This window comes from Mesoplodon mirus (genome assembly GCF_964341445.2).
Source record: "Mesoplodon mirus genome assembly, chromosome: 5".
Taxonomy (NCBI): Eukaryota; Metazoa; Chordata; class Mammalia; order Artiodactyla; family Ziphiidae; genus Mesoplodon; species Mesoplodon mirus.
In genome coordinates this window covers 144,034,197-144,058,634 of record NC_138980.1, presented here as the reverse complement: position 1 = coordinate 144,058,634, position 24,438 = coordinate 144,034,197, and the positions used below count along the sequence as shown (strand labels likewise).

Below are 24,438 nucleotides of genomic sequence, written 5' to 3'. Positions count from 1 at the left end.
CCCGTGAGCCATGGCCGCTGAGCCTGCACGTCCGGAGCCTGTGCTCCGCAACAGGAGAGGCCACAACAGTGAGAGGCCCACGTACCAAAAAAAAAAAAAATAGGATAGTATTCAGGCATGGTGGCATAATTGCTCCAGGTTGTCTAGTATACTCCAGAAGGTAGCACAGAGACGATAAAGATTATGTTTAATTGGGAGTTCTCTTATTTGTTTCTGCAAGTGCCAGGGTATGCTTTTGGTTTCCAAAAGGACCAAGCTGTAGAAATGCATCTATAAATCAGACAAATAATGAAGCCTAAAGATTTCTGACAACAGTGACATCAAGGGAGGTACAAGGTAGATGCTGATCATTTATGCCATTTGGAAATAGGATCAGACTTGGATATAGGACTGGCTGAACAATGGGCAAACTAGACAACTGCCTGGAAATAAAGCAGCGCTTTCTCCAATTACTTCCCCTACCTAAGAAACGAAGTGCCCAGAACTCCTACATTAAAAAGACATTCCGGGGCTTCCCTGGTGGCACAGTGGTTGAGAGTCCGCCTGCCAGTGCAGGACACACGGGTTCGAGCCCTGGTCTGGGAGGGTCCCACGTGCCGCGGAGCAGCTGGCCCTGTGGGCCACAATTGCTGAGCCTGCGCGTCTGGAGCCTGTGCTCCGCAGCAGGAGAGGCTGCGATAGTGAGAGGCCCGCGCACTGTGATGAGGAGTGGCCCCCACTTGCCACAACTAGAGAAAGCCCTTGCACAGAAATGAAGACCCAACACAGCCATAAATAAATAAATAAATAAATAAAATTTAAAAGAACTCAAGGTCTTAGTGCTCAAACATCTTTAAAAAAAAAAAAAGACATTCCTTTGGGTAAAGAATTCTCTGAGTCCCTAATTTTGGGGTAGGAAGGTTAAACAAAAAGTAACTTCAGGCACAATTCTTGATATAGATTAGTTTATTGGTTCACATAAACCTTCAAAGGAGGGTGTAGAAAAAGGATAAGGAAAGTGGGCAAGGGGTGGGAGAGGGTCTGGAGCAAGGGAAATCGAAGCAGTGGCACTTAACCTTCTAAGTCATTTTACTTCATGATGGCTCTGCAGTTAGCTGCCTGCATTTTCCAACCTGTAGGAAAGAATGAATGAAAGGAGAATGTCAGTAAGAGAGGGAAGACAGAGAACAAGAAAAGAGAGGGAAGGGCTGATTTAGGAGATGTGACGCTACAGCTGAGCTACATAAAGCAGGAAGCACATGTGTGTCTTTGCCATATACATCCCCTGCTTATTCTTCCAACTTCATCTTGCCCCACTCTCCCCTCCTAGCTTGGTCCAGACTCACTGACTTTCTGTTCTTAGAGCACCTACCACTTTCCCAGCTCAGCTTCTTCACTTACACAGTTCCCTTTGTGTGGACCCCATCCTCCCTCTCAGCCATCATCTGAACAGGTCTCCACCCTTCTAGCACATGTCTTTTAAGTCTCAAATATCACTTCTGAAAGGCCTTCCCTGAGTCTTCACTTTAAATTAGGCTCCTCGGTTATACTTGCCAATAATAGCTTTTCTGTTACAGCCCTTTTCACAGTTTGCGATTGAACCTGTATTTAAATGATTCTTGTGTTTAATCTCTCTCTCCCTCTAGTTTAGAGGCTCCATGAACGCAGAGGCCATGTCAGTTTCATGTTCTACCCCCTCCCCAAGCTTACTAGAGTCATTCAGTAAACACTGTTGAAGAGAGAAGCCAGTCCTTTGAGAGGTTTAATAACAACACTTTCATTTGTGTTCTTTGGCATCCACAAATGGCAGTGATCATTACCGTCAAAGTAGAAAGATTTGTGTACTGATAGAGTTTTAAACTCATCTTAAGGACTAAAATGTATTATTACATCTGATGCATATGTTTAAATGCAAAAAAATTGAAACAGGGAGGTCTGCTAGATGGATAACTCACAGTGGCTTGGTATTTCAGGTTGGAATTGTACAGTATGGAGAAAATGTAACCCATGAGTTCAACCTCAATAAGTACTCATCAACGGAAGAGGTGCTTGTTGCAGCAAATAAAATAGTCCAGAGAGGTGGCCGCCAGACGATGACAGCCCTTGGAATAGACACAGCAAGGTATATGGATAAAAAAATAAGCCAAAGTAAAAGACTGTGCAAAAATAACTGCTTATGATCTAGCCCTTTGGAGTATTAACTGAACAGTTGCCTTAGCAATATTTAAAGCCATCTTGTTGAAAAGAGATTCAACTGATTAACTAATAGTTGTAGGATCAAATTTTTCTATATTACAATCTCATCACTCTTCTTATCTTTCCTCTTATTCCAAGGCTTTGATTGATGGAGAATCAGTCCAAAAAATCGCTGTAGTCTATGGCATCACATGCTTGGGTACTAAGACATAATATTAGATAATATCTTTTCCTTTTATTCTTTGTTTTCAGCTTCTAGGAATCTCAATCTAAAAAGATGGATTAATATCAGTCCGCTTCTACTCAATATATATCTATACCCTAATATGTCTATAATTTTATAGCATTTTACATATTTAAATTTTACAGATTTAGGGTTATTGAAGCTCTCAAATAAGAGTTTTTAAGAGGGCAAATTAAATGTTGTCTTATTTGAAATCATTTTCAGTGAAAAGATTGAAAAGAAGTGGAGGGGCTTCCCTGGTGGTCCAACGGTTGGGACTTTGTCTTCCAATGTTGGGGATGCGGGTTCCCACATGCCTCACGGCCAGAAAAGAACCAAAGCATAAAACAGAAGCAGTATTGTAGCAGGTTCAATGAAGACTTTATAAATGGTCCACATCAAAAAAAAAAATCTTAAAAAAAAAAAAGAAAAGAAGTGGAAAGGATTTCATGATTTGTGCTCTCTCTCTTTCTTCCTTACTTTCTCCAAATTCCCTCTAATTCACATCCCTCCCTTCTGCAGTTTCCTTCATGGAGCACACATAACCCACCCTGTGGTTGAATTTCATTCTATAAGAACGTATAGAACTGTCCTTTTCTTACAAGGTTCAGCTCCTCTTCTCTGTATTTTTTCTGATCTCACTCAGCTCTTATCTTTTGCTGTTTCTCCCCTTAATCAGCATGAAAGCTTCTGAACAAAAACTAAACGATACCAAAAGCACAGGAAATCTAATGGTCAGTTTGACTAATGTTAAGGATCCTTCTCTTAAGTGCCTTCAACTTCTGGACACTCAATTGATTCTGAAGAGTTGATTACCCATGACCTCACTTCACCTGCCTGCTAAGATCAGCGTTTTAAGGGGGCTGAAACAGTTAACATGGATACTCCAAAGAATGGGTTGGATTTTCAAAAATTTAAAATTTCATGTGCAGCTTTAGACTCATAAATGTTAGAAAAGCATGTGGTTCTAGTTATATGGGGCCCATGAGAAAAATAACCACAAACAGATGGGGTAATTTTACATTTACCTGCCCGTAGATCACCAATTTGCATGCACAAAAGTGCACACATTAGGTGTGCTGAGTGTGCACTCTTAAATAATTGACTAAATGTGACCACACAAAGTAAATCAGAGTGTTCTTTGAAAGCTCTGAGCCTGTAAGGAACTTTGTTTTCCAAAGGCAACCACTTAAGATGAATATTCATTTTTGAAAACTAACTGAAGAAATATTCTGGCTGCTTTTGCTCCTGCGTAAATACCACTCTAAATACCATGTCCCTATATGGTTTTTGCCTATGTGTTTCACAGAGGGTCTAGCTGTAGGACACAGAGTTTATTGAGTTTTGTACATAAATAAGACTCCATAATGATATTACTAAGTACTCTTTTTTTTTTTTTTTTTTTTTGCGGTACGCGGGCTTCTCACTGCTGTGAGAAGGGGCTTCTCCCCTGCTGTGGAGCACAGGCTCCAGACGCGCAGGCTCAGCAGCCATGGTTCACGGGCCCAGCCGCTCCGCGGCACGTGGGACCCTCCCGGACTGGGGCACGAACCCACGTCCCCTGACTCGGCAGGCGGACTCCCAACCACTGTGCCACCAGGGAAGCCCTGAGTACACTTCTTATATCATTTTTTCATGTTTAAGTTTATTTTTAATTGCTCTTTATTCCTTTCAGGCAGGACCAGTTGCAAATAATATTTCTAAATTTTTAGAATCCTTTACCTCCATTTTCAGTGTCTCCCAGTTCAAAATATTTTTGTGTCCCCTTATCCCTATCCCAAATTTTTTTTCTTTTCATTGCTTCACAGTGTTTAATCATAAGGCCTGGATTCTCCTGTCCCAAAGAAAGGGATTCTCCTGGGATATGTTAATGTTTAAAAACATGCAGGGAAGTCAATGCTTATTTTAAAGAAAGAATATTGGATGCTGGTAATTGGGGGTCAAGGGCAATTTGCTGAAGATACTTGAAACAGAAAGGGTATACTCAAGAGCTCTGCCATAGAAAGCCAGCCCTGGTTTCAGAGCTAACAGATTTTCTTTAAGGAAGGTCGTTTAATCATCTCCTTCAGCTGATGTTCATTTAGTTATGACCTTGATCTTCAAGAGAATTAGGAAGTTTTGGTGATCCTCTAAGGAATTAAAACTGTAAAAAGGATTAAATCTTATCATATCGATGTCCAAACTTCATTTAAAGACTAACCTTTAACATCTATTTTTCACCTTTGTCTGTGCATAGAAAGAACTCAGAGAATCTGTTTGTGTAGTGTAGAGGGCAGAGACACACAGTTTGCCAGTGATCAATATATTTTTTTAAATAGCTTCTTTTTCTCTTTTGAAAATTTTAGGAAAATTTGAAAATGTAAAAAACAGTACAACAAAATCCTATGTACACATCAAACAGAATCAACAGTTGTTAACATCTTGTCATATTTGCTGTTAGTCCTTTTAAAGGAAAAATAAACACAGATAAAATCACTTTGCTCACATCACAAGGATCCTCTCTCCCTGCTCACAAAATACCCACTACTGTGCATTTACTATATATCTACAGTAGAGCTAATGTGTACTGTGGCAAACTGTTGGAAGGTGAAAGACAGGGGTTTCTTTGGTATATCTCAACTGCAGCTGTTTGTCCTTATGACCAAAGTAAAATATTTAAAATGACTATTCAGCACAATGATTGCTGCATTTTACACCAAAATCTAAAAAATATTATATGAAATCCATTCATTGTTTCAGTCCTAAGTAAAATGTACTCTTCTTTTCCAAGGCTCCAGAGGGGAAAGTAGTTGAGTAAAAGAAAATAATAGAGGGAAAGTGTGCCTGAGTGTGTGTGTGTGTGTGTGTGTGTGTGTGTGTGTGTGTGTGTGTGTAGAAGGTACAAAACAAACAAAAATTGTCAGTTTCCTGTATCTTCCATCTCTATCCATAAATGCTTGTTGAATTAAATCAAAATTCCTTTCTTTGAAGTTAGGTTATAGCAGTTTTCCTTTCTCTCCATGCCACCTCGTCCCACCTCACCGCCAGCAGCTTGTGTCCTAAAACCTAGTTCAGACTTTCATAGCTTTGCCAAACCCTCCTTGCCCCCCACAACCCTACTCTGTCACTGACTCAGACCACTGCCATCTGCAGTCTTTAATTCCTATGTCTGAATTTTCACCCCACATCCAAGCGCACTCTCAAGCACTCACAGCCATACAAATACTCTGTTTTCTCCCATGCCCCCTCCATAGCTTACAGGATGTCCAAGCTGTTCTGTGAATGTCAGAGTAGGTGAGGGAAGTGAGGACTAAAGCAAAAGCTCTGCCAAAAGCAGAAGGAAAGAGGCCTGTCAAGCAAGAGAAGGAGTGTTTACAGAAAAAGGAGTGACTGGGAAAGTATTTAAAATCTGACCTTCTCTAAATCTGCTGTATGCTTGTCACACTCTCCCTTTGAAGTTTCCAAAGAATGAAAGACTGCTGCCTTTTGTTAATGGAATCTATGGTGATTGGCAAAATAGTAACCTCTCCATCATCTGGAATAAATCTTAAACTATTACAAACGATGAGCATCATGCCTCCCAGCTTGAACAATGGGCAACAATGTTGATCTTGGAGGGAAAGCACTGGGCTACCTGGAGTTGACAGTGTTTTCATTTTGTTTATCACTTTGCCTAACCTTGGGCTGGTGTTTTATTTGCTGCTCTTTTGTCTGTGATTATTTCAGGAAAGAGGCTTTCACTGAAGCCCGGGGTGCCCGAAGAGGGGTTAAAAAAGTCATGGTAATTGTGACTGATGGAGAGTCCCATGACAACCACCAACTGAATAAGGTCATCCAGGACTGTGACGATGAAAGCATTCAGCGGTTTTCCATAGCTGTAAGTACAGGGCTAGAGATGGCTTTCAGGCTGTGGTGTGAAGAGAAAAGCTGTGTGCATATCATGGTTATTTTATGAGAGTTACACAAACAAGGTTGAAAAACAGAAACTTCTCCATTTCGAAGTAAACTCTGTGGGGGCAGGATTGGGTCTTGCCCCTTTTGTGTCTTCAGCACCCGACACAGTGCCAGGCAAATGGAGACTCAGCAAACAATCACTACAAGAAAGGAAGGAAGAAAATAAGGAAAGATAAAAGGAGGAAGAAGGGAGAAAATACATTAGAAGAAGGAAGGAAGGGTGAGAGAGAGAAAGGGACAGAAATAGGGCGGGGAAAAGAGGAAGGGGAAGGGAGAAGAGATGGAGGGAGGGAGGGAGGAAAGCATATGCCTTCAGCCTAGGGGGAGGGGAGTTTCTTAAGGTGATTTTTTAAATAAGTCAGAGAACAAAATATTTCAGAACTCTAAAAGTTCAACCAAAATTGTTTTTCAACAAAATCCCTTTTATTTATAGTAACAACAGATATTACCCACAATTGTTTTTCAGCATTGAATCAGTGATATTTCCCTTTTCCCTTTCAAAAGTGTGATCAGTGAAAGACACTCCACCCAATAGTAGGTAGGGAAGAAAAAGAGATTCATCCCTGATGAAGTTCCAGAACACACAATTAATTCACTTCTTCCCTGGGGCAAGGTGACTGTACTTCTTATTTTATAACCAAGATAACTAGGTTGTAAACAGTTGCAATATTTTCTTTCTCATTTGGGGTACAAGATGTAAAAAAAAAAAAAAAAATTAAAACATCTCATTATTTCTCTTTCCCTTTGTTGTTACTTCAGTAAGTTATCTTTTGCCAACTGTTATTCAATTGATTATTACCTCTCCTGTTACTATAGCTATTTTGATCTTTTCGGTGGTTGAGAATAATTCCATATGGCTCAGCCTTCACTCAGAGATACTGTCCACAATTAGAGTCTATGCTCGGTCTCTTTAGTATGCAAAGCCAGCGCATGCCCAGTTTGTCCCACACAACCAGGTACCAGAGGTGCCATCATGTGTTCAACTTCTTCCCAGAGGATATAGTCTAGCATTCCAGATACCATAGATGCAGGCCATGAGCTGAATTAACCATCAGCAGCATTAACAACGTTCAGGAAACTTCAGTGGAAAGAAAGTATCTATCAGTGGATTGCTTCTTAATTTTAAGTGAATCTTATATCACTTTTGCATTGTATCTGGCTACATAATCAGTATTTCTTGCCCTTAAATCTCTGTTTCCCTTTGTTGTATCCCTGGTTGATCATTCATACTTTGCCTCTTATCTGGTCAAAAAGAGGTCTCATGATTGCATTAATCTTCCTGGAGAACCATAAACTCATGAGTTCCTTTCCCATTTTAATCAGTGAATTAGCATCAACTTGATCTTTGAAATGGTATAAACAAAGTATAGGAAACTGTCACTTTATCAATAATTATTTATTTTCCTAATTCATCTTTTTTCCTCAGTGAACCTTACATTTTTTTTAGTTTGTGCCAAACTAGGAAATAAGACATTTATTTTACTTTCTCTCTTTGTTTATTCACACAGAAAGGTTTCAGACATTTCTTCACGTCTATTCATGATGCATGAGATCAAATGTTCATGGGGGTCTGTGACCCTATTATTTCCTGGACTGTTCCTCCTACTCCATCATTTTTTTTTTTTTTCTTTTTGCTGTACGTGGGCCTCTCACTATTGTGGCCTCTCCCGCTGCGGAGCACAGGCTCCGGATGCGCAGGCTCAGCAGCCATGGCTCACAGGCCCAGCCGCTCCACAGCATGTGGGATCTTCCCAGACCAGGGCACGAACCCGTGTCCCCTGCATCGGCAGGCGGACTCTCAACCACTGCACCACCAGAAAAGCCCCTCCATCTTTTTTTCCCCCCACCATTTGATCCTGAACACCAGAGACATATGTCTTGGGGGGAGACAACACTCAAAAAAGTTGATTACCGAAAGTATAAGCACTCTGTAATAAAACTGCACACATTTCCTGTGAAACATCCAGATTTGGTGAGGGTGCTAAGCTGGTTGAGGACCCTGTTACATGGTCTCTATTCTGTCACTTGAGGATATTAGACATTGCTAGCAGGAGACTGGGGTTTTTTTGTTTGTTTGTTTTGTTTTGTTTTTTAAGTTTTCTTCTTTTTTTTCCTTTTTACAAATTTATTTATTTATTTTTGGCTGCGTTGGGTCTTCATTGCTGCACGCGGGTTTCTCATTGTGGTGGCTTCTCTTGTTGCAGATCACGGGCTCTAGGCGTGCGGGCTTCAGTAGTTGTGGCTCGCGGGCTCTAGAGCGCAGGCTCAGTAGTTGTGGCACACAGGCTTAGTTGCTCCGTGGGATGTGGGATTCCTGGACCAGGGATCAAACCCTTGTCCCCTGCATTGGCAGGCAGATTCTTAACTACTGCGCTACCAGGGAAGCCCAGGAGACTGTTTTATATTCAGATTCTAATCTTAGATGATAATGGCGGGGGATTATAATGGCTGTGAAAGTGTATCACCTACAGCATTCAAATGAAAATAAGCAACTTAGAAAGTATCTTAGAATTTCATTCATTTGCACACAAAAGGCACTGTGCTACATGTAAATGAGCCTTACACTTTACATTTGACATATTTGCCTCAAGGGAGTTTCAATTCTGAATGTCTATTCCAGGTAAATATTAGCAGAACACCAAATGCCTGGACTTGACGTATTTGTATTAAGCGAAACAGAAGTAATTTTTAAGTATTATTTTGTATCTCTTTTGATTTATGGAAAATAATGTTTTTACCAGCTACCAGACCCTTGGGTGAAGGATCAAAATACATTTCTTCCTGTTTTCATTTTCATTCTTTGATGCAAAATAGTTCAAACTGGATGCAAGTCATAGTAATTCCAGGGAATTCTTTTCTCTTATAGTTTCTTCTAAATATATGCTCCCATATTACATTTATACATTTTACTTTTATTAAGTGTGTCAGTTGGGCATCTTCCCCATTGAACTTTACCCATTTGTCTCTGTCCTGTGACATAGAGCACTAAATATCTGACAACGTTTACATCACAGTTAAGAACCTAAATTATGCATAGTCCAGGAGTCTTTACAATTTTTGTGTATTTTCAACAACATCAACTTGTAAGTGAAATGGAAGTTAACATGTCAATTCAATAGTGAATCTAGAATATGGTAAATAGGAACCAAGGAGGAAAAATAGTGACCTTTCAGCCCAGGATGTCATATATATAACTTACAGAATAAATTAGGTAAATCATTGGGGACTCAGAAGGCTTCATACCATACAGAATTTGTATAAATCTAAAAGAAATCCATGCATAGCAAAACTGCTGACAAAAGACGAGTCTGCCAGTGTGTCCAGAGGAGAAGACCAAGCAGAGAGTGAGGTGTTGAGCAAGGCCCCAGTGATCCTGAAACCCACACCATGGATGGAATGGAGACTCCAGACCTTGGAGACTGCCTTTTCCATCCTTAGTCTAGGACACGTAATACACCCAGCTATGGTGAGATACCCAACTATAGGAAGAGCATCTTAATTGTTTTTAAATGAGAGAGGATTTGTTCAATGTAATAAGAGCAAGTGGCCCTTGGGTTTTCCCTCTCTATTTGGACAATTCTCTACTACCATTCCGTTAATTCTCTTACCCCTCAAGCAGCTAAAGTGGGAAAAGACCTAGTGGCCTCTGTTCAATGATGTTTGGCATTTGCTTTTCAGCCAGATAAACACAAGCTAAGTTTTTGTGTTCTGGTTCGATTTGTAAGCTGCTGGTACAGATCTTCCTACATAAATCTGGACGTAGTAGTTGAGAGTAATTTCAAAAATCAAAAAAGCTCCACAAACAGTGTGCCAATTGTCTTAGAGCCGCCTCTAGTTTTCCTAAATAGTGCGCTTTCTTCAAAGCAGCTCCAAGTTAGTCACATACAGTGAGGCATTTTGCCTCTAAGAACGTTTTACAGATGTAGGAGCTACAAAACTGACAAGGGCGCTGGAGTGACTCCGCTGTGGTCCTGGAGCTTAAGAGGGGGTTCAGATGCTGCAGTACTTCCTCTGGGCTCCTCCAGCAAGGGGAAGGAGCCAGGAATAAATACCCCACCCCCTTCTCACTAGGAAGGAAAATTTGAGAACCAATGCACTTGCTGCTTGACTACTTGGTGCCCAGCTCCTTTTGTCACATTAACATTTAGCGTACATTACAGTGATTCAGTTGTCGATCTTAGACCATTATGCGTTTTATGATACAAATAAGCAAGTATGTTGTAGGTCATAAACAACAACACTGAAAACAATAATTTTAGTTATTGTCTTTCTGCAAGTGAAAATCTGTACCCATCTTAATAAAAATGTCAGTTTTTAAATCTACCATTCTAAATCTAACATTAAAAAATACGTGTAGGGCTTCCCTGGTGGCGCAGTGGTTGAGAGTCCGCCTGCTGATGCAGGGGACACGGGTTCATGCCCCAGTCCGGGTAGATCCCACATGCCGCGGAGCGGCTGGGCCAGTGAGCCATGGCCACTGAGCCTGTGCGTTCGGAGCCTGTGCTCTGCAACGGAAGAGGCCACAACAGAGAGAGGCCCGCGTACCGCCAAAAAAAAAAAAAAAAACGTGTAGAAGCTGAGAGCAGGAGGCCAAGGGGAGGTGGGGGGACCCATGTGCTCAGAGGAGGGGGGACAGGGCTGGCCGGCCAGAAGACCCAGAGGACCAGCACTGACGCCTCTGCCTGCGCCCACCTGCCCACGTGTCCAAGATCCAGCCAGTCCTCCATGCAGAACTGTGGTTGGGGACTCTTTCAGTTCTTCTTTGCCAACAGGACTTTGAAAGCACCATAGAGGTCTCTGTTGTTAATGATGCCAGACAAATCTATGACTATTATTTAAAAATAGAGGGTTTCCCTGGTGGCGCAGTGGTTGAGAGTCCACCTGCCGATGCAGGGGACATGGGTTCGTGCCCCGGTCCGGGAAGATCCCTCATGCCACGGAGCGGCTGGGCCCGTGAGCCATGGCTGCTGAGCCTGCGCGTCCGGAGCCTGTGCTCTGCAACAGGAGAGGCCACAACAGTGAGAGGCCCGCGTACCACAAAAAAATAAATAAATTTTAAAAAATAAAAATGGAAAGTAGAGCTAGAAAAGTCTAGTATCTTTGTGGTCATTGGAGGTCATGATTCTTCTCCCCAGGAAGTCGGATTTTCTAAAAAATCAAGCAATAGCACAGAGTTCACGGTCTTACCTTTGCTTTTTGGATTCCAGGAGCACAGAATTGAATTAATCATGATCCTTGGTTCAGGAGAGTTTCTTGTCATTGTTGAAGCATGGCCCACTTTGTTTGCTTCTGTGTTTATAATTGTACCTGCATACTTATCGTAATAGCATTAAAGCATCCATGGATGTACTACCCAAAATGAGAGCTAGCTTGGTCCTCTGACAACTTACATCTGACCACATTCACCACCTGCCTTCCTCCACCTGGTAACCATCAGCCCAAATCCTATATTCATCATGTCTTGCTCTCTTTTTCTAAGTAGTCCTTTGGTAGCTGTACATATCTGAAAAAATTAATTTTAAAAGGTTTACTTGTTTTTAACTTTATAAAAAGGGTTTCATGCTGTATACAATATTTCAAAACTTTTAAAACTTAATATTATATTGTAAAGATTCATCCATATTGTTGCATAGCATTATAGTTTATTCAATTTTTCAAAATTGATGAAACACAAGCAGTGCAAAATTTCAGTGTGAACACTGTGCACAAAGTGAACAATCTGATGAGTTTTGACACTTGTATACATCCACATAACTGACACCATAATTAAGATATAGAACATTTCCATAAAACACAGAAATTTCCCTTGTACTTTCTTTCACTTTTAATATTCACCTTCCACAGCAACCACTGATGTAACTTATACCATCATAGCTTAAGTTGCCTATTCTATTTTATATAAGTGAAATCATCCAGTATGTACTCTTTTGTGTTTAGCTTGTCACTCAACATGATTATACATGATATTTTCTGTATTGGTGATTCATTCTCTTGTTATCATTATTATCTACTGTATGAATATACCACAATTTGTTCTATACTGATTATGGACATTTGGGTTGTTTCCAGTTTGGGTTGTTATAAATAATGGCGCTATAATTGCCGATTTAAAAAAATGTAGGGGCTTCCCTGGTGGCGCAGTGGTTGAGAGTCCGCCTGCCAATGCAGGGGACGTGGGTTCATGCCCCGGTCCGGGAAGATCCCACATGCCGCAGAGCGGCTAGGCCCATGAGGCATGGCCACTGAGCCTGCACGTCCAGAGCCTGTGCTCCGCATTGGGAGAGGCCACAACAGTGAGAGGCCCGCGTACTGCAAAAAAAAAAAAACAGTAGAAACGTCCTATCTACACATCGGGTTGGGTTTTTTTAATTTTTTGCATTTTTAATTTACATATTATTTTTATTATTTATTTATTTATTTAACTTCTTTTTGGCTGTGTTGCGTCTTCATTGCTGCGCGTGGGCTTTCTTTAGTTGCAGCGAGCGGGGGCTACTCTTCATTGCAGTGCGCGGGCTTCTCATTGCACTGGCTTCTCTTGTTATGGAGCATGTGCTCTAGGCACGCAGGCTTCAGTAATTGTGGCTCGCGGGCTCTAGAGTGCAGGCTCAGTAGTTGTGGCACTCAGGCTTAGTTTCTCTGCGGCATTTGAGATCTTCCCAGACCAGGGCTCAAACCCGTGTCCCCTGAATTGGCAGGCGGATTCTTTACCACTGTGCCACCAGGGAAGCCCTACATATTATTTTTTAAAGATTTTTTCATTTACTTTAACTTGAACATTTTCATATTTATATACGTTTCTATATATTAAGAAATATTTACATTAAATTTTTCAGAAGAAAAAATGCAACACACAAAAAAATTAGTTGGACTTCATCAAAATTAAAAACTTCTACTCTTCAAATGATCCTGTAACAAAAGGAAAAGCCAATATATAGACTGGGAGAAAATATTTACAAAACACATAAAGGATATGTATCCAGAATATTGGGTTGGCCAAAAAGTTCGTTCAGTTAGTGAATACATTGTTCAATAAAATTTTTGGTGAAAATTAAAAATTTGTCTTTTATCTTTACTTAAAACTGAACAAACTTTATGGCCAACCCAATAGATAAAAAATCTCACAACTAAATAACAGGAAAACAAACAATCCATTTTCTTAAAAATTGGCAAAAGATCTGAACAGACACCACACCAAAAAAAAAAGGAAATACTATGGCAAATAAGCAGGTCTCAATACCATTAGTCATTAGGGAAATGTAAATTAAATGAGATACCACTACACACCAATAGAATTGCTAAAACTGAAAAAAAATTGCTAAAAGGAAAAATACTGATAATACCAAGTGCTGTCAAGGATGCAAAGCAGCTGGGTCTCTCACACATCACTGGTCGGAAAGGTAAAATGGCAAAATGGAACAGTTATTCTGATAAACATTTTGGCAGTTTCTTATTCAGTTAAACATACACTTACTATAGAACCCAGCACTCTCATTCCTAGGTCTTTACTCAAGAAAAAATAAAACATAAACCTAAGTGCAAAAACTTACAGCAGCTTTATTCATAATCACTTGAAACTGAAAACAACCCAAATGTCCTCAACAAATGAATCGTGCTTCTATATAGTAGAGTCCTACTCAACAATAAAAAAGACTGAATTACTGATACATGTGACAGCACGGATAACTCTTGAAAGCATTATGCAAAGTGAAAGAAGCCAGACACAAAAGACGACATACTATTTGATTCCTTAAATTTAACGTTCTAGAAAAAGCAAAGCTATAAGGACAGAAAGTAGATCAGTGTTTGCAAGGAGTTAGAGGGAAGAGAAGACTGACTACAAAGGGGCAAGAGGGAACTCTTTGGGGTCATGGAAATAGTCTAATCTCGATGTGTTAGTAACACAACTGTGTAGGTTTGTCAAAATTCATAGAATTGTACATCTAAAGAGGGTGAATTTTATTGTATATAAATTATATCTCAATAAACCTTACTTTAAAAAATTTAAAACTAAATGTTTGAGAAAACCCACTAGAAAATCTAAATAATTATGGTTAACTATAGTAGATAATTCCTGCCTCTCTCTCTTCTCTGTTTAAAAGAATGCCCCTGTCTTGAGCATTTTGTTTCAGACAGGAATGTCCCAATTGTTTATTTTCTAAATTGCCAAGTTAGATTACTACTTAGTCCAACATCTGTTTAAAAAATATACGTGTCTGACTTCCCCTTGGTAAGAGTTTCAGGAAGTACTGCCTATTTGAGATCAAGCAATTCACTGGCTAATTACTTTTGCTAGCAAATGGTGATGTCACTGACTGGAATAATTTCAGAAACACTCAGAAACTGTAACATTACTTCTGAACTATCAGACTTTAAAGATACAGCTGTTGATAAACAGGGACACAGGAATGCCAGAGAAGAAACTTTTGCAAACATACAAGATGCCCTTTATATTTTCCTACAGCAATTATAGAATATAACAGTTAATATTAGAGAATCTACAGATTCTGAAAATTACCCTTCTAAGAATGTGGAAGTACATAAAAATTTCATTATGCCACAGTACTATACACTCTCTTGCTTATTGACAAAATGCTTGAGATTCTTGTTTAACATACAGAATTTAAAAGATATTCTTGCTGTTTTTGTCATCTTAGATTCTTGGCAGCTATAATCGAGGAAATTTAAGTACTGACAAATTTGTGGAGGAAATAAAATCAATTGCAAGTGAACCCACTGAAAAGCATTTCTTCAATGTTTCTGACGAATTGGCACTAGTCACTATTGTTGAAGCTCTGGGAGAAAGAATCTTTGCCCTGGAAGGTATGACTAGTTCTCATAAGCCTGAATATTCTCTCTACAATTCAAACTCAATGTAATTGGTTTCGATATTTATTTCTACCATGTGGCTAATGCATTTTTACTGTGTACAATAGCCACCATGGAACAATGTCCTTTTATATAAATCTGTCCATTGAGATGGCTATTTCACATAGCACTGTGTCTGCTGGCAGCTCTCTTTGTAAGGACCCGGCAGTACTGATGTGAGGGCCAGATGAAGACAATGGTCAATGTAGACACGCAAGAACAAAAATGTGCCCATGTGTTTTATTCCTTTTCTGTGACACAGGTTTAGAAGATGGAGACACTAACTCAAGTTTTGTTTTTGTTTTTGTCTTGTTTTTTCATTTTGGGCTTCTGTGGGACAGTTCTTGTATAATAACTTCTTTGTTCATTTATTTTCTCCTATTTTGCTCCCTGTCCATTTTAAAGATCTTCATGGAACTCTGCCTCAAGACCCATGGCAGTGAAACATTGGTTCACTATATTTGTCTGAGTCATGTTACTTCTTTGTAAATGTTTTCTTTGATTTTTCAACGGCAGCTGGCCATTGGGGATAATGAGTCATGGCATTCCCTCCTCTGCCTTAGGTAGACAATGTCAAGAACAATGTACTTTGGAACTAGATCTTCCCTGACAAAAAAAGAAGTCTTCAGAATTGTTATGCCAGGCAAACTGAAAAAGCCTCTTCCTTCACATTCTCTGATAATCTGGAGACTCAGAGAACATGGCTTTTTTTCTCAACCTAGGATGAGAAACCACCAGACAGTTCTGCTCTGTCTGAATCCTATTGACTCTGTCCTTGTGAGGACAGGACACACTGAGGACTGTTGTTTTTCGTCTTAAACATAGAAATTTACAAGCACCTTCTCAGTCTCCTCTTGGTGTCCATACATTTGTTGCTTACATCTGTGTCTCTATTTCATTTCTAAATCTCATCTTAAGTAAGCAAGTAAATATAACCTAAGACTTGTAGAAATGAATCCTGTAACAGCTATCAGGTGGAGGAGAGATCAATTTGCCTTAAATGACATTTTCAGATTCTTTCTAACCTAACTACACCATGCATTAAAGGTTATACATTGAAGTGCCTACATACCCAAGAAGTGTCTCCATATTTAAAAACAAAATCATTTTATGAGGAACTCCACAGATTAAAAATGTCTCCCATATCTTCATTGCTGCACTTTCAGGGCTAACCAAAAGCAGTGTTTTTACTAGCCTATTTTTGACTTTTTTCACAATGAGATCCAAAGGGGCTTCATTTCCTTTTTACTTTGGAAATCTCCATTTCCTATCAACATTTATCTTTATATGACAACTAGCAGCAATTGTGAAAACCAGGCTTGCCGAAGGACAGCGCCACCTAGTGAGGTGAGCGGACCAGCTATTTGCCCATAAAATCAGGAAACTACTGTCTCCCGTTCCCATCAAGCACTGGGGAAAATGCTGAAATTCCTAACCAGAAGCTGCCCAGTGGTCAGATTAGATATCGCAACACCCATGAACAAGGGAGGAGCTGACATTAAGAAGTGCCGGCATGTACGGTGTGCTTTGCCAGCATGCCAATTCAGCAGGCAGAATTTCACAGAGCTTCCTTCTCTCTGTTCGCAGTTGTTCTCTCTGTTCTCAGAACAGCGGCAGGGGAAGGTGCTGGAACTATGTAGGTCTCCACTACTGCATTCTTATAATTGATCTTGCAGAGATAAATGAGAAAGCACCTTACACCATTGTGGGCCTAAAATAAAGGTTCAGATTAAAGTTAAAGTGCATCTCAGTCATTTAAATTAGAGGGCAATTTGTACTGAGATTAAAATGATATAGTTGAATTCTTGATTGATTTCCCCATTTAATCTAGTCCTATAAAAAGGCAATTACTGATGTATTTGTTAACAAATTTATGCAGGTAAATAACTAGTAAATAAGTTTGGTTTCACAAATTTGATTGTTCTCATGCCTCAGTGAAAGAGTAGTTTGACTTTTAAAAAAGTATGTGCTATTTTTAACTTATCAGCAAAGCCAAATAAATCAGTAACTCCCTCCTGAAAGCAAATTAATCAACATTCCCTTAATCCCCTTAGGAGGCTGTGGCTTTGGCTTGGTGAATATTCTGAGAGCAGCACACTCCCATAGAATGCTCTGGATTATTTCTGTGTTTCAGTAAAGAGCTTCAAAATGGGCACAGGATCTCTAAAAAAAAAAAAAAAAGTGTGATTGAACGGCATGTGGCCTGGAGCCCTGTCAGAAAGTCCCCTCCTGATCTGTGAGTGACACCCACAGCCAGAAATTAGAGCAAATACCAACCCAGAATCCCTAACCCCTTTATCACACAATGGAATTCTGAGATGATATAGGGCAGGAAATGCAGGTGAGGCTGGTAGAATCAAGAAACCTCTTTAAATATGTGGATCAAATGTTATTATCCCTGTGACCTATCAGGTAAGTTTAGCCTAATCCCAGGAGGATTCCCAGGGCATGAGGGTAAGACACAGAGCTTTCAGCCACGTTGATCCAAAGCTCCATAGGATCTGTAAGAGCGCTAGAGTATAAGAACAGAAGGATGAATTCAACTCCTCCAGCCAGGGTGGGGAAACTAACAGTCAGGAATGTGAGACACAGACCTTCTGCTAACCCTCTCCATCCTCCACCCAGCCCTACCTAGGAATTTTGAGTTTGAGAAATGTGAGGCTGAAAATGCCCTAAAGATGCTAGACGTTCTGGTTGGTCAAGACCACAGACTGTACTAGGTCTCTGTCTTCTGCAAATCAGCAGTGTGCTAAAGGCAATTCTCCTCTGTTACAGCTACAGCTGACCAGTCAGCAGCTTCTTTTGAGATGGAAATGTCTCAGACCGGCTTCAGTGCTCATTATTCACAGGTACATTGACCACTTGGTAGAAAACTTTTTTTTTTTTTGAGGTTTCCTTTCCCAAAGCCAACACCCAGACATCAGCATTACAGGTGCAACTTGCAGCTCATGGCATGAGCAGTTATTCAAACCATGTTGTTTCTAATCCAAATAGGAAACAGCATTTCACAGGCTTCTTATTAAGAAAGCATGTTATCATACACAGCTCACTACATTGTACTAATAATTGTGAATCAGACAGTTGGAGGTCTGCCTTCTATAATTATACATCTAGCTAAATAAAATATTTAACATATTTACTAAAGATATGGAATGTATCTTTTTCTTGGTGTCAAGGTATTCAAGGGTCTTGCTAGAATTCCATGTTCAAGACCCAGGCTTCTTAGCAGCCATAAAGCAGAAAGGCAAGATTAGAAAATATATCCTTTGTAGTTGATGGAAGAAATGGTACCATGGTCCCTGCACAAGAATATTGACATTTCAGTGTGTAATTGTACTGTATGACCTAGGGAAATTTTCTTATTCTGCCTCAGTTTCTTCTGTAAAAGAAGTGGTAATAATGGCATCTAGCCCAATGGATTATTGTGATGATTTTATGATTTAATATATGTAAAGCACTTTGAACAGTACTTAACATATGGTTAATGCTATGTAAGTGTTTGCTCTTACCATTTTTGTTAAATATCATTGTTTTCTCTATTTGAATATAAGGACTGGGTCATGCTTGGAGCAGTAGGAGCCTATGATTGGAATGGAACAGTCGTCATGCGGAAGGCTAATCAAATCCTAATTCCCCAAAACACGACCTTTAATGTTGAGTCTACCAAAAAGAATGAACCTCTTGCTTCTTATTTAGGTAAAGTTTGTATGTAATTGAGAAAAAGTTTTGTTTTTTTAAAATTTTTTTTTTATTTTTAGTATTATTTGCTTATATTTATATAGGTGTATTTTGTAAGAGAGATCACATCTAAGAGTTAGATATTTTAGATGTTAGAGACCCATGATGGCCTCTGAGTAGCCTTAGCAAAAATAACAGAACGTGGAGGATCCTTTCTCAGAAGGTCTGCCTACACGGGAAGTGATTTGGGCTGAAACACACATTTTTTGACGTCTCTCTGTGTCTGGTATTCGTATTAATGTCAAGAAGTGCTTCAGACCCAGTGGACAGGAAACAAAGGTAGAAAAAGAAAACTTGACTCGGCCTATCCTGAAGATCAGACTCCCATATTCTCTTAAATATCCTCTATCATTAGTTTCTCTCTATGGGTCCTAATTTTGGAAAGTAAACTTTTAACTTGTTTTGTCATATGACTTCTTTAATACCTCTGTTCACAATCAGATACATATTGAAGTGAAACCCAGTAATGTAACGATTTTCCAAAGACTTGCCTAGAATGAGGAGGTGTGTGTCTGGTGTCACTTTATTCTAAATCTGTGTCAGGCTGGGAGTTGCCTGGGGGATAGCTGGGGACTCTTCTGTCACTGGTTGAGCTCAGTAAACACTTGGGAGGGACTAGAATGGAAGGGACCCTCAGGGTATGGTTTCTCAGCTCTCTCTCTTCACTCAACAAATATTTTGGGAGCACCTTTCTTGCCCCAGGCATTGTTCTCGGTGCTGGGGATACAGTGGTAAAGAAAACAAATACGTGCTGTGTTCATATTTTAGCATGTTAGCAGTCCTGTCTGGGATCTTTATGTCCTGGAAGTTTTTTCTCTCTCTATCCCAGTTTCTTTCTATTTTATAGGAAGGTGGCAGGTCTTTCCTGGCACAGCCATACATCTTATTCAGGGGCACGTATTAAAGCTGTAGAGGCAACAGGATTTAAGAAAAATAAAGAGTCTAAGCAGTTTCGATAATTAAAAATATAGTGGTAAGCAGCAGGTATAATGGGAGTGCTAAACCCCCATAAGACATGTTAAACGGCCCTAATGGAAGTCTAGTCTATTTCTCAGAAAAGTCCTATTTATTCTGCCCTAGTCTGAGAGCAGCTAAAGTATTCTAAGCATTGTCCTAAGCATCACACGTTACAAAAGGAAATGCCAAACTAGAATTGCCAGTAAAAAACTATCTGAAGGATACAGATCTAAAAACAATCCCCATCTACCCATCCCTCTCCCCACCAAACCTGAAAAAACTGGTGGTTAGAAAACAAAGTATACACTGCGTGTCTGTTAAATATTTGGAGGATTGTGATATAAAATAAAGGGGTTGGCATTAAAATTCATATTGAGTTTTACAATTAAAAGAGATCTTAGAAAGCGAATGGTACACATCTAATTTGCCAAATTAAGAAATTGAGGAGTAGAAATATTATGTCACAGCTAACTGTGGCAAATCTGAAAGTAAAATCTAGGTTTTTTGATTCTTATTCCAGTGTTCATTTCGCCATACTAAAATGCCTGATTCTGGGTTGATCAAGAAAGCACTTATAAATAATGAGTACCTGCAGTGTGCCAAACATTCAGTTATAAATTGAGGATAACAAGATAAATAAGGGATATTTATCCCTGCATTGATGAAGCTTACCTTTCTGGATAAGAGATGATAACAGAACCAAACAAATCCTGTCAGTATGATATGAGCTGTGACATAGGATACCTAAAAAAGAGGACAGGAGGTTAGGTTAGATAATTTTTTTTTATATACAGCAGGTTCTTATTAGTTATCCATTTTATACATATTAGTGTATATATGTCAGTCCCAATATCCCAATTCATCACACCACCCCCCTCCCCCGCCAGCCACTTTCCCCCATTGGTGTCCATACATTTATTCTCTACATCTCTGTCTCCATTTCTGCCCTGCAAACCAGTTCATCTGTACCATTTTTCTAGGTTCCACATATATGCGTTAATATACAATATTTGTTTTTCTCTTTCTGCCTTACTTCACTCTATATGACTGTCTCTAGATCCATCCATATCTCCACAAATGACCCAATTTTGTTCCTTTTTATAGCTGAGTAATATTCCATTGTATATATGTACCACATCTTCTTTATCCATTTGTCTGTCGATGGGCATTTAGGTTGCTTCCATGACATGGCTATTGTAAATAGTGCTGCAATGAACATTGGGGTGCTTGTGTCTTTTTGAATTATGGTTTTCTCTAGGTATATGCCCAGCAGTGGGATTTGCTAGGTCATATGGTAATTCTATTTTTAGTTTTTTAAGGAACATCCATACTGTTCTCCATAGTGGCTGTATCAATTTACATTCCCACCAACAGTGCAAGAGGCTTCCCTCTTCTCCACACCCTCTCCAGCATTTGTTGTTTGTAGATTTTCTGATGATGCCCATTCTAACTGGTATGAGGTGATACCTCATTGTAGTTTTGATTTGCATTTCTCTAATAATTAGTGATGTTGAGCAGCTTTTCCTGTGCTTCTTGGCCATCTGTATGTCTTCTTTGGAGAAATGTCTATTTAGGTCTTCTGCCCGTTTTTGGATTGTGTTGTTTGTTTTTTTAATATTGAGCTGCATGAGCTGTTTATATATTTTGGAGATTAATCCTTAGTCCATTGATTCGTTTGCAAATATTTTCTCCCATTCTGAGGGTTGTCTTTTCATCTTGATTGTAGTTTCCTTTCCTATGCAAAAGCTTTTAACTTTCATTAGGTCCCATTTTTTTTTTTGTTTTTTGTTTTTATTTCCATTACTCTAAGAGGTGGGTCAAAACAAATCTTGCTGTCATTTATGTCAAACAGTGTTCTTCCTATGTTTTCCTCTAAGAGTTTTATAGTGTCCAGTCTTACATTTAGGCCTCTAATCCATTTTGAGTTTATTTTTGTATATGGTGTTAGCGAGTGTTCTAATTTCATTCTTTTACATGTAGCTGTCCAGTTTTCCCAGCACCACTTATTGAGGACTCTGTCTTTTCTCCATTGTATATCCTTGCCTCCTTTGTCATAGATTAGTTGACCGTAGGTGTGTGGGCTTATCTCTGAGCTTTGTATCCTGTTCCATTGATCTATATTTCTGTTTTTGTGCCAGTACCATATTGTCTTGATTACTGTAGCTTTGTAGTATAGTCTGAAGTCCGGGAGTCTGATTCCTCCAGCTCAGTTTTTTGCCCTCAAGACTGCTTTGGCTATTCGGCGTCTTTTGTGTCTCCATACAAATTTTAAGGTTTTTTGTTCTAGTTCTGTAAAAAATGCCGTTGGTAATTTGATAAGGATTGCATTGAATCTGTAGATTGCTTTGGGTAGTAGAGTCATTTTCACAATATTGATTCTTCCAATCCAAGAACATGGTACATCTCTCCATCTGTTTGTATTATCTTTAATTTCTTTCATCAGTGTCTTATAGTTTTCTGCATACAAGTCTTTTGCCTCCCTAGGTAGGTTTATTCCTAGGTTCTTTATATTCTTTTTGTTGCAATGGTAAATGGTAGTGGTTCCTTAATTTCTCTTCCAGATTTTTCACCATTAGTGTATAGGAATGCAAGACAATTCTGTGCATTTTGTATTCTGCAGCTGTACCAAATTCATTGATTAGCTCTCATAGTTTTCTGGTGGCATCTTTAGCATTCTCTATGTATAATATCATGTCATCTGCAAACAGTGACAGTTTTACTTCTTCTTTTCCAGTTTGTATTCCTTTTATTTCTTTTTCTTCTCTGACTGCTGTGGCTAGGACTTCCAAAACTATGTTGAATAATAGTGGTGAGAGTGGACATCCTTGTCTTGTTCCTGATATTAGAGGAAATGCTTTCAGTTTTTCACCATTGAGAATGATGTTTGCTGTAGGTTAGTCATATATGGCCTTTATTATGTTGAGGTAGGTTCCCTCTATATCTACTTTCTGGAGAGTTTTTTATCATAAATGGATGTTGAATTTTGTCAAAAGCATTTTCTGCATCTATTGAGATGATCATATGGTTTTCCTTCTTCAATTTGTTAATATGGTGTGTCATATTGATTGATTTGCGTATATTGAAGAATCCTTGCATTCCTGGGATGAATCCGACTTGATCATGTGGTATGATCCTTTTAATGTGTTGTTGGGTTCTGTTTGCTAGTATCTTGTTGAGGATTTTTGCATCTGTATTTATCAGTGATATTGGCCTGTAATTTTCTTTTTTTGTAGTATCTTTGTCTGGTTTTGCTATCAGGGTGATGATGGCCTCATAGAATGAGTTTGGCCTCATAGAATGAGTTTGGAAGTGTTCCTTCCTCTGCAATTTTTTGGAAGAGTTTGAGAAGGATGGCTGTTAGCTCTTCTCTAAATGTTTGATAGAATTCACCTGTGAAGCCATCTGGTCCTGGACTTTTGTCTGTTGGAAGATTTTTTTTTTTTTTTTTTTTTTTTTTTTTCGGTACGCGGGCCTCTCACTGTTGTGGCCTCTCCCGTTGCGGAGCACAGGCTCCGGATGCGCAGGCTCAGCGGCCATGGCTCACGGGCCCAGCCGCTCCGCGGCACATGGGATCCTCCCAGACCGGGGCACAAACCCGTATCCCCTGCATCGGCAGGCGGACTCTCAACCACTGCGCCACCAGGGAGGCCCTGTTGGAAGATTTTTAATCACAGTTTCAATTTCATTACTTGTGATTGGTCTGTTCATATTTTCTATTTCTTCCTGGTTCAGTCTTGGAAGGTTATACCTTTCTAAGAATTTGTCCATTTCTTCCAGGTTGTCCATTTTATTGGCATAAAGCTGCTTGTAGTAGTCTCTTAGGATGCTTTATTTCTGTGGTGTCTGTTGTAACTTCCTCTTTTTCATTTCTAATTTCATTGATTTGAGTCCTCTCCCTCTTTTTCCTGATGAGTCTGGCTAATGGTTTATCAATTTTGTTTATCTTCTCAAAGAATAAGCTTTCAGTTTTATTGATCTTTGCTATTGTTTTCTTTGTTTCTATTTCATTTATTTCTGCTCTGATCTTTATGATTTCTTTCCTTCTACTAACTTTAGGTTTTGTTTGTACTTCTTTCTCTAGTTCCTTTAGGTGTAAGTTTAGATTGTTTGTTTGAGATTTTTCTTGTTTCTTGAGGTAGGCTTGTATTGCTGTAAACTTCCCTCTTAGAACTGCTTTTGCTGCATCTCATAGGTTTTGGATCGTCGTGTTTTCATTGTCATTTGTCTCTAGGTATTTTCTGATTTCCTCTTTGATTTCTTCAGTGATCTCTTGGTTATTTAGTAATGTATTGTTTAGCCTCCACGTGTTTGTATTTTTTACGTATTTTTCCCTGTAATTGATTTCTAATCTCATAGCATTGTGGTCAGAAAAGCTGCTTGATATGATTTCAATTTTCTTAAATATACTGAGGCTTAATTTGTGATGCAAGATATGATCTACCCTGGAGAATGTTCTGTGTGCACTTGAGAAGGAAGTGTGATCTGCTGTTTTTGGATGGAATGTCCTATAAATATCAATTAAATCTATCAGGTCTTTTGTGTCATTT

At 39.3% G+C, this 24,438-nt stretch overlaps 1 protein-coding gene across 1 annotated transcript in view; it reads left to right on the top strand.

Moving 5' to 3' along the window:
* Positions 1-24,438, top strand: part of ITGA1 (integrin subunit alpha 1) — a 163,682-nt gene that overhangs the window by 86,976 nt on the left and 52,268 nt on the right. Inside the window, exons 7-11 of the mRNA XM_082623787.1 lie at positions 1,953-2,101; positions 6,104-6,254; positions 14,986-15,151; positions 17,972-18,045; positions 18,748-18,892. Coding sequence (XP_082479913.1) covers positions 1,953-2,101; positions 6,104-6,254; positions 14,986-15,151; positions 17,972-18,045; positions 18,748-18,892 — 685 coding nt within the window. The remainder of the gene's footprint in view (positions 1-1,952; positions 2,102-6,103; positions 6,255-14,985; positions 15,152-17,971; positions 18,046-18,747; positions 18,893-24,438) is intronic.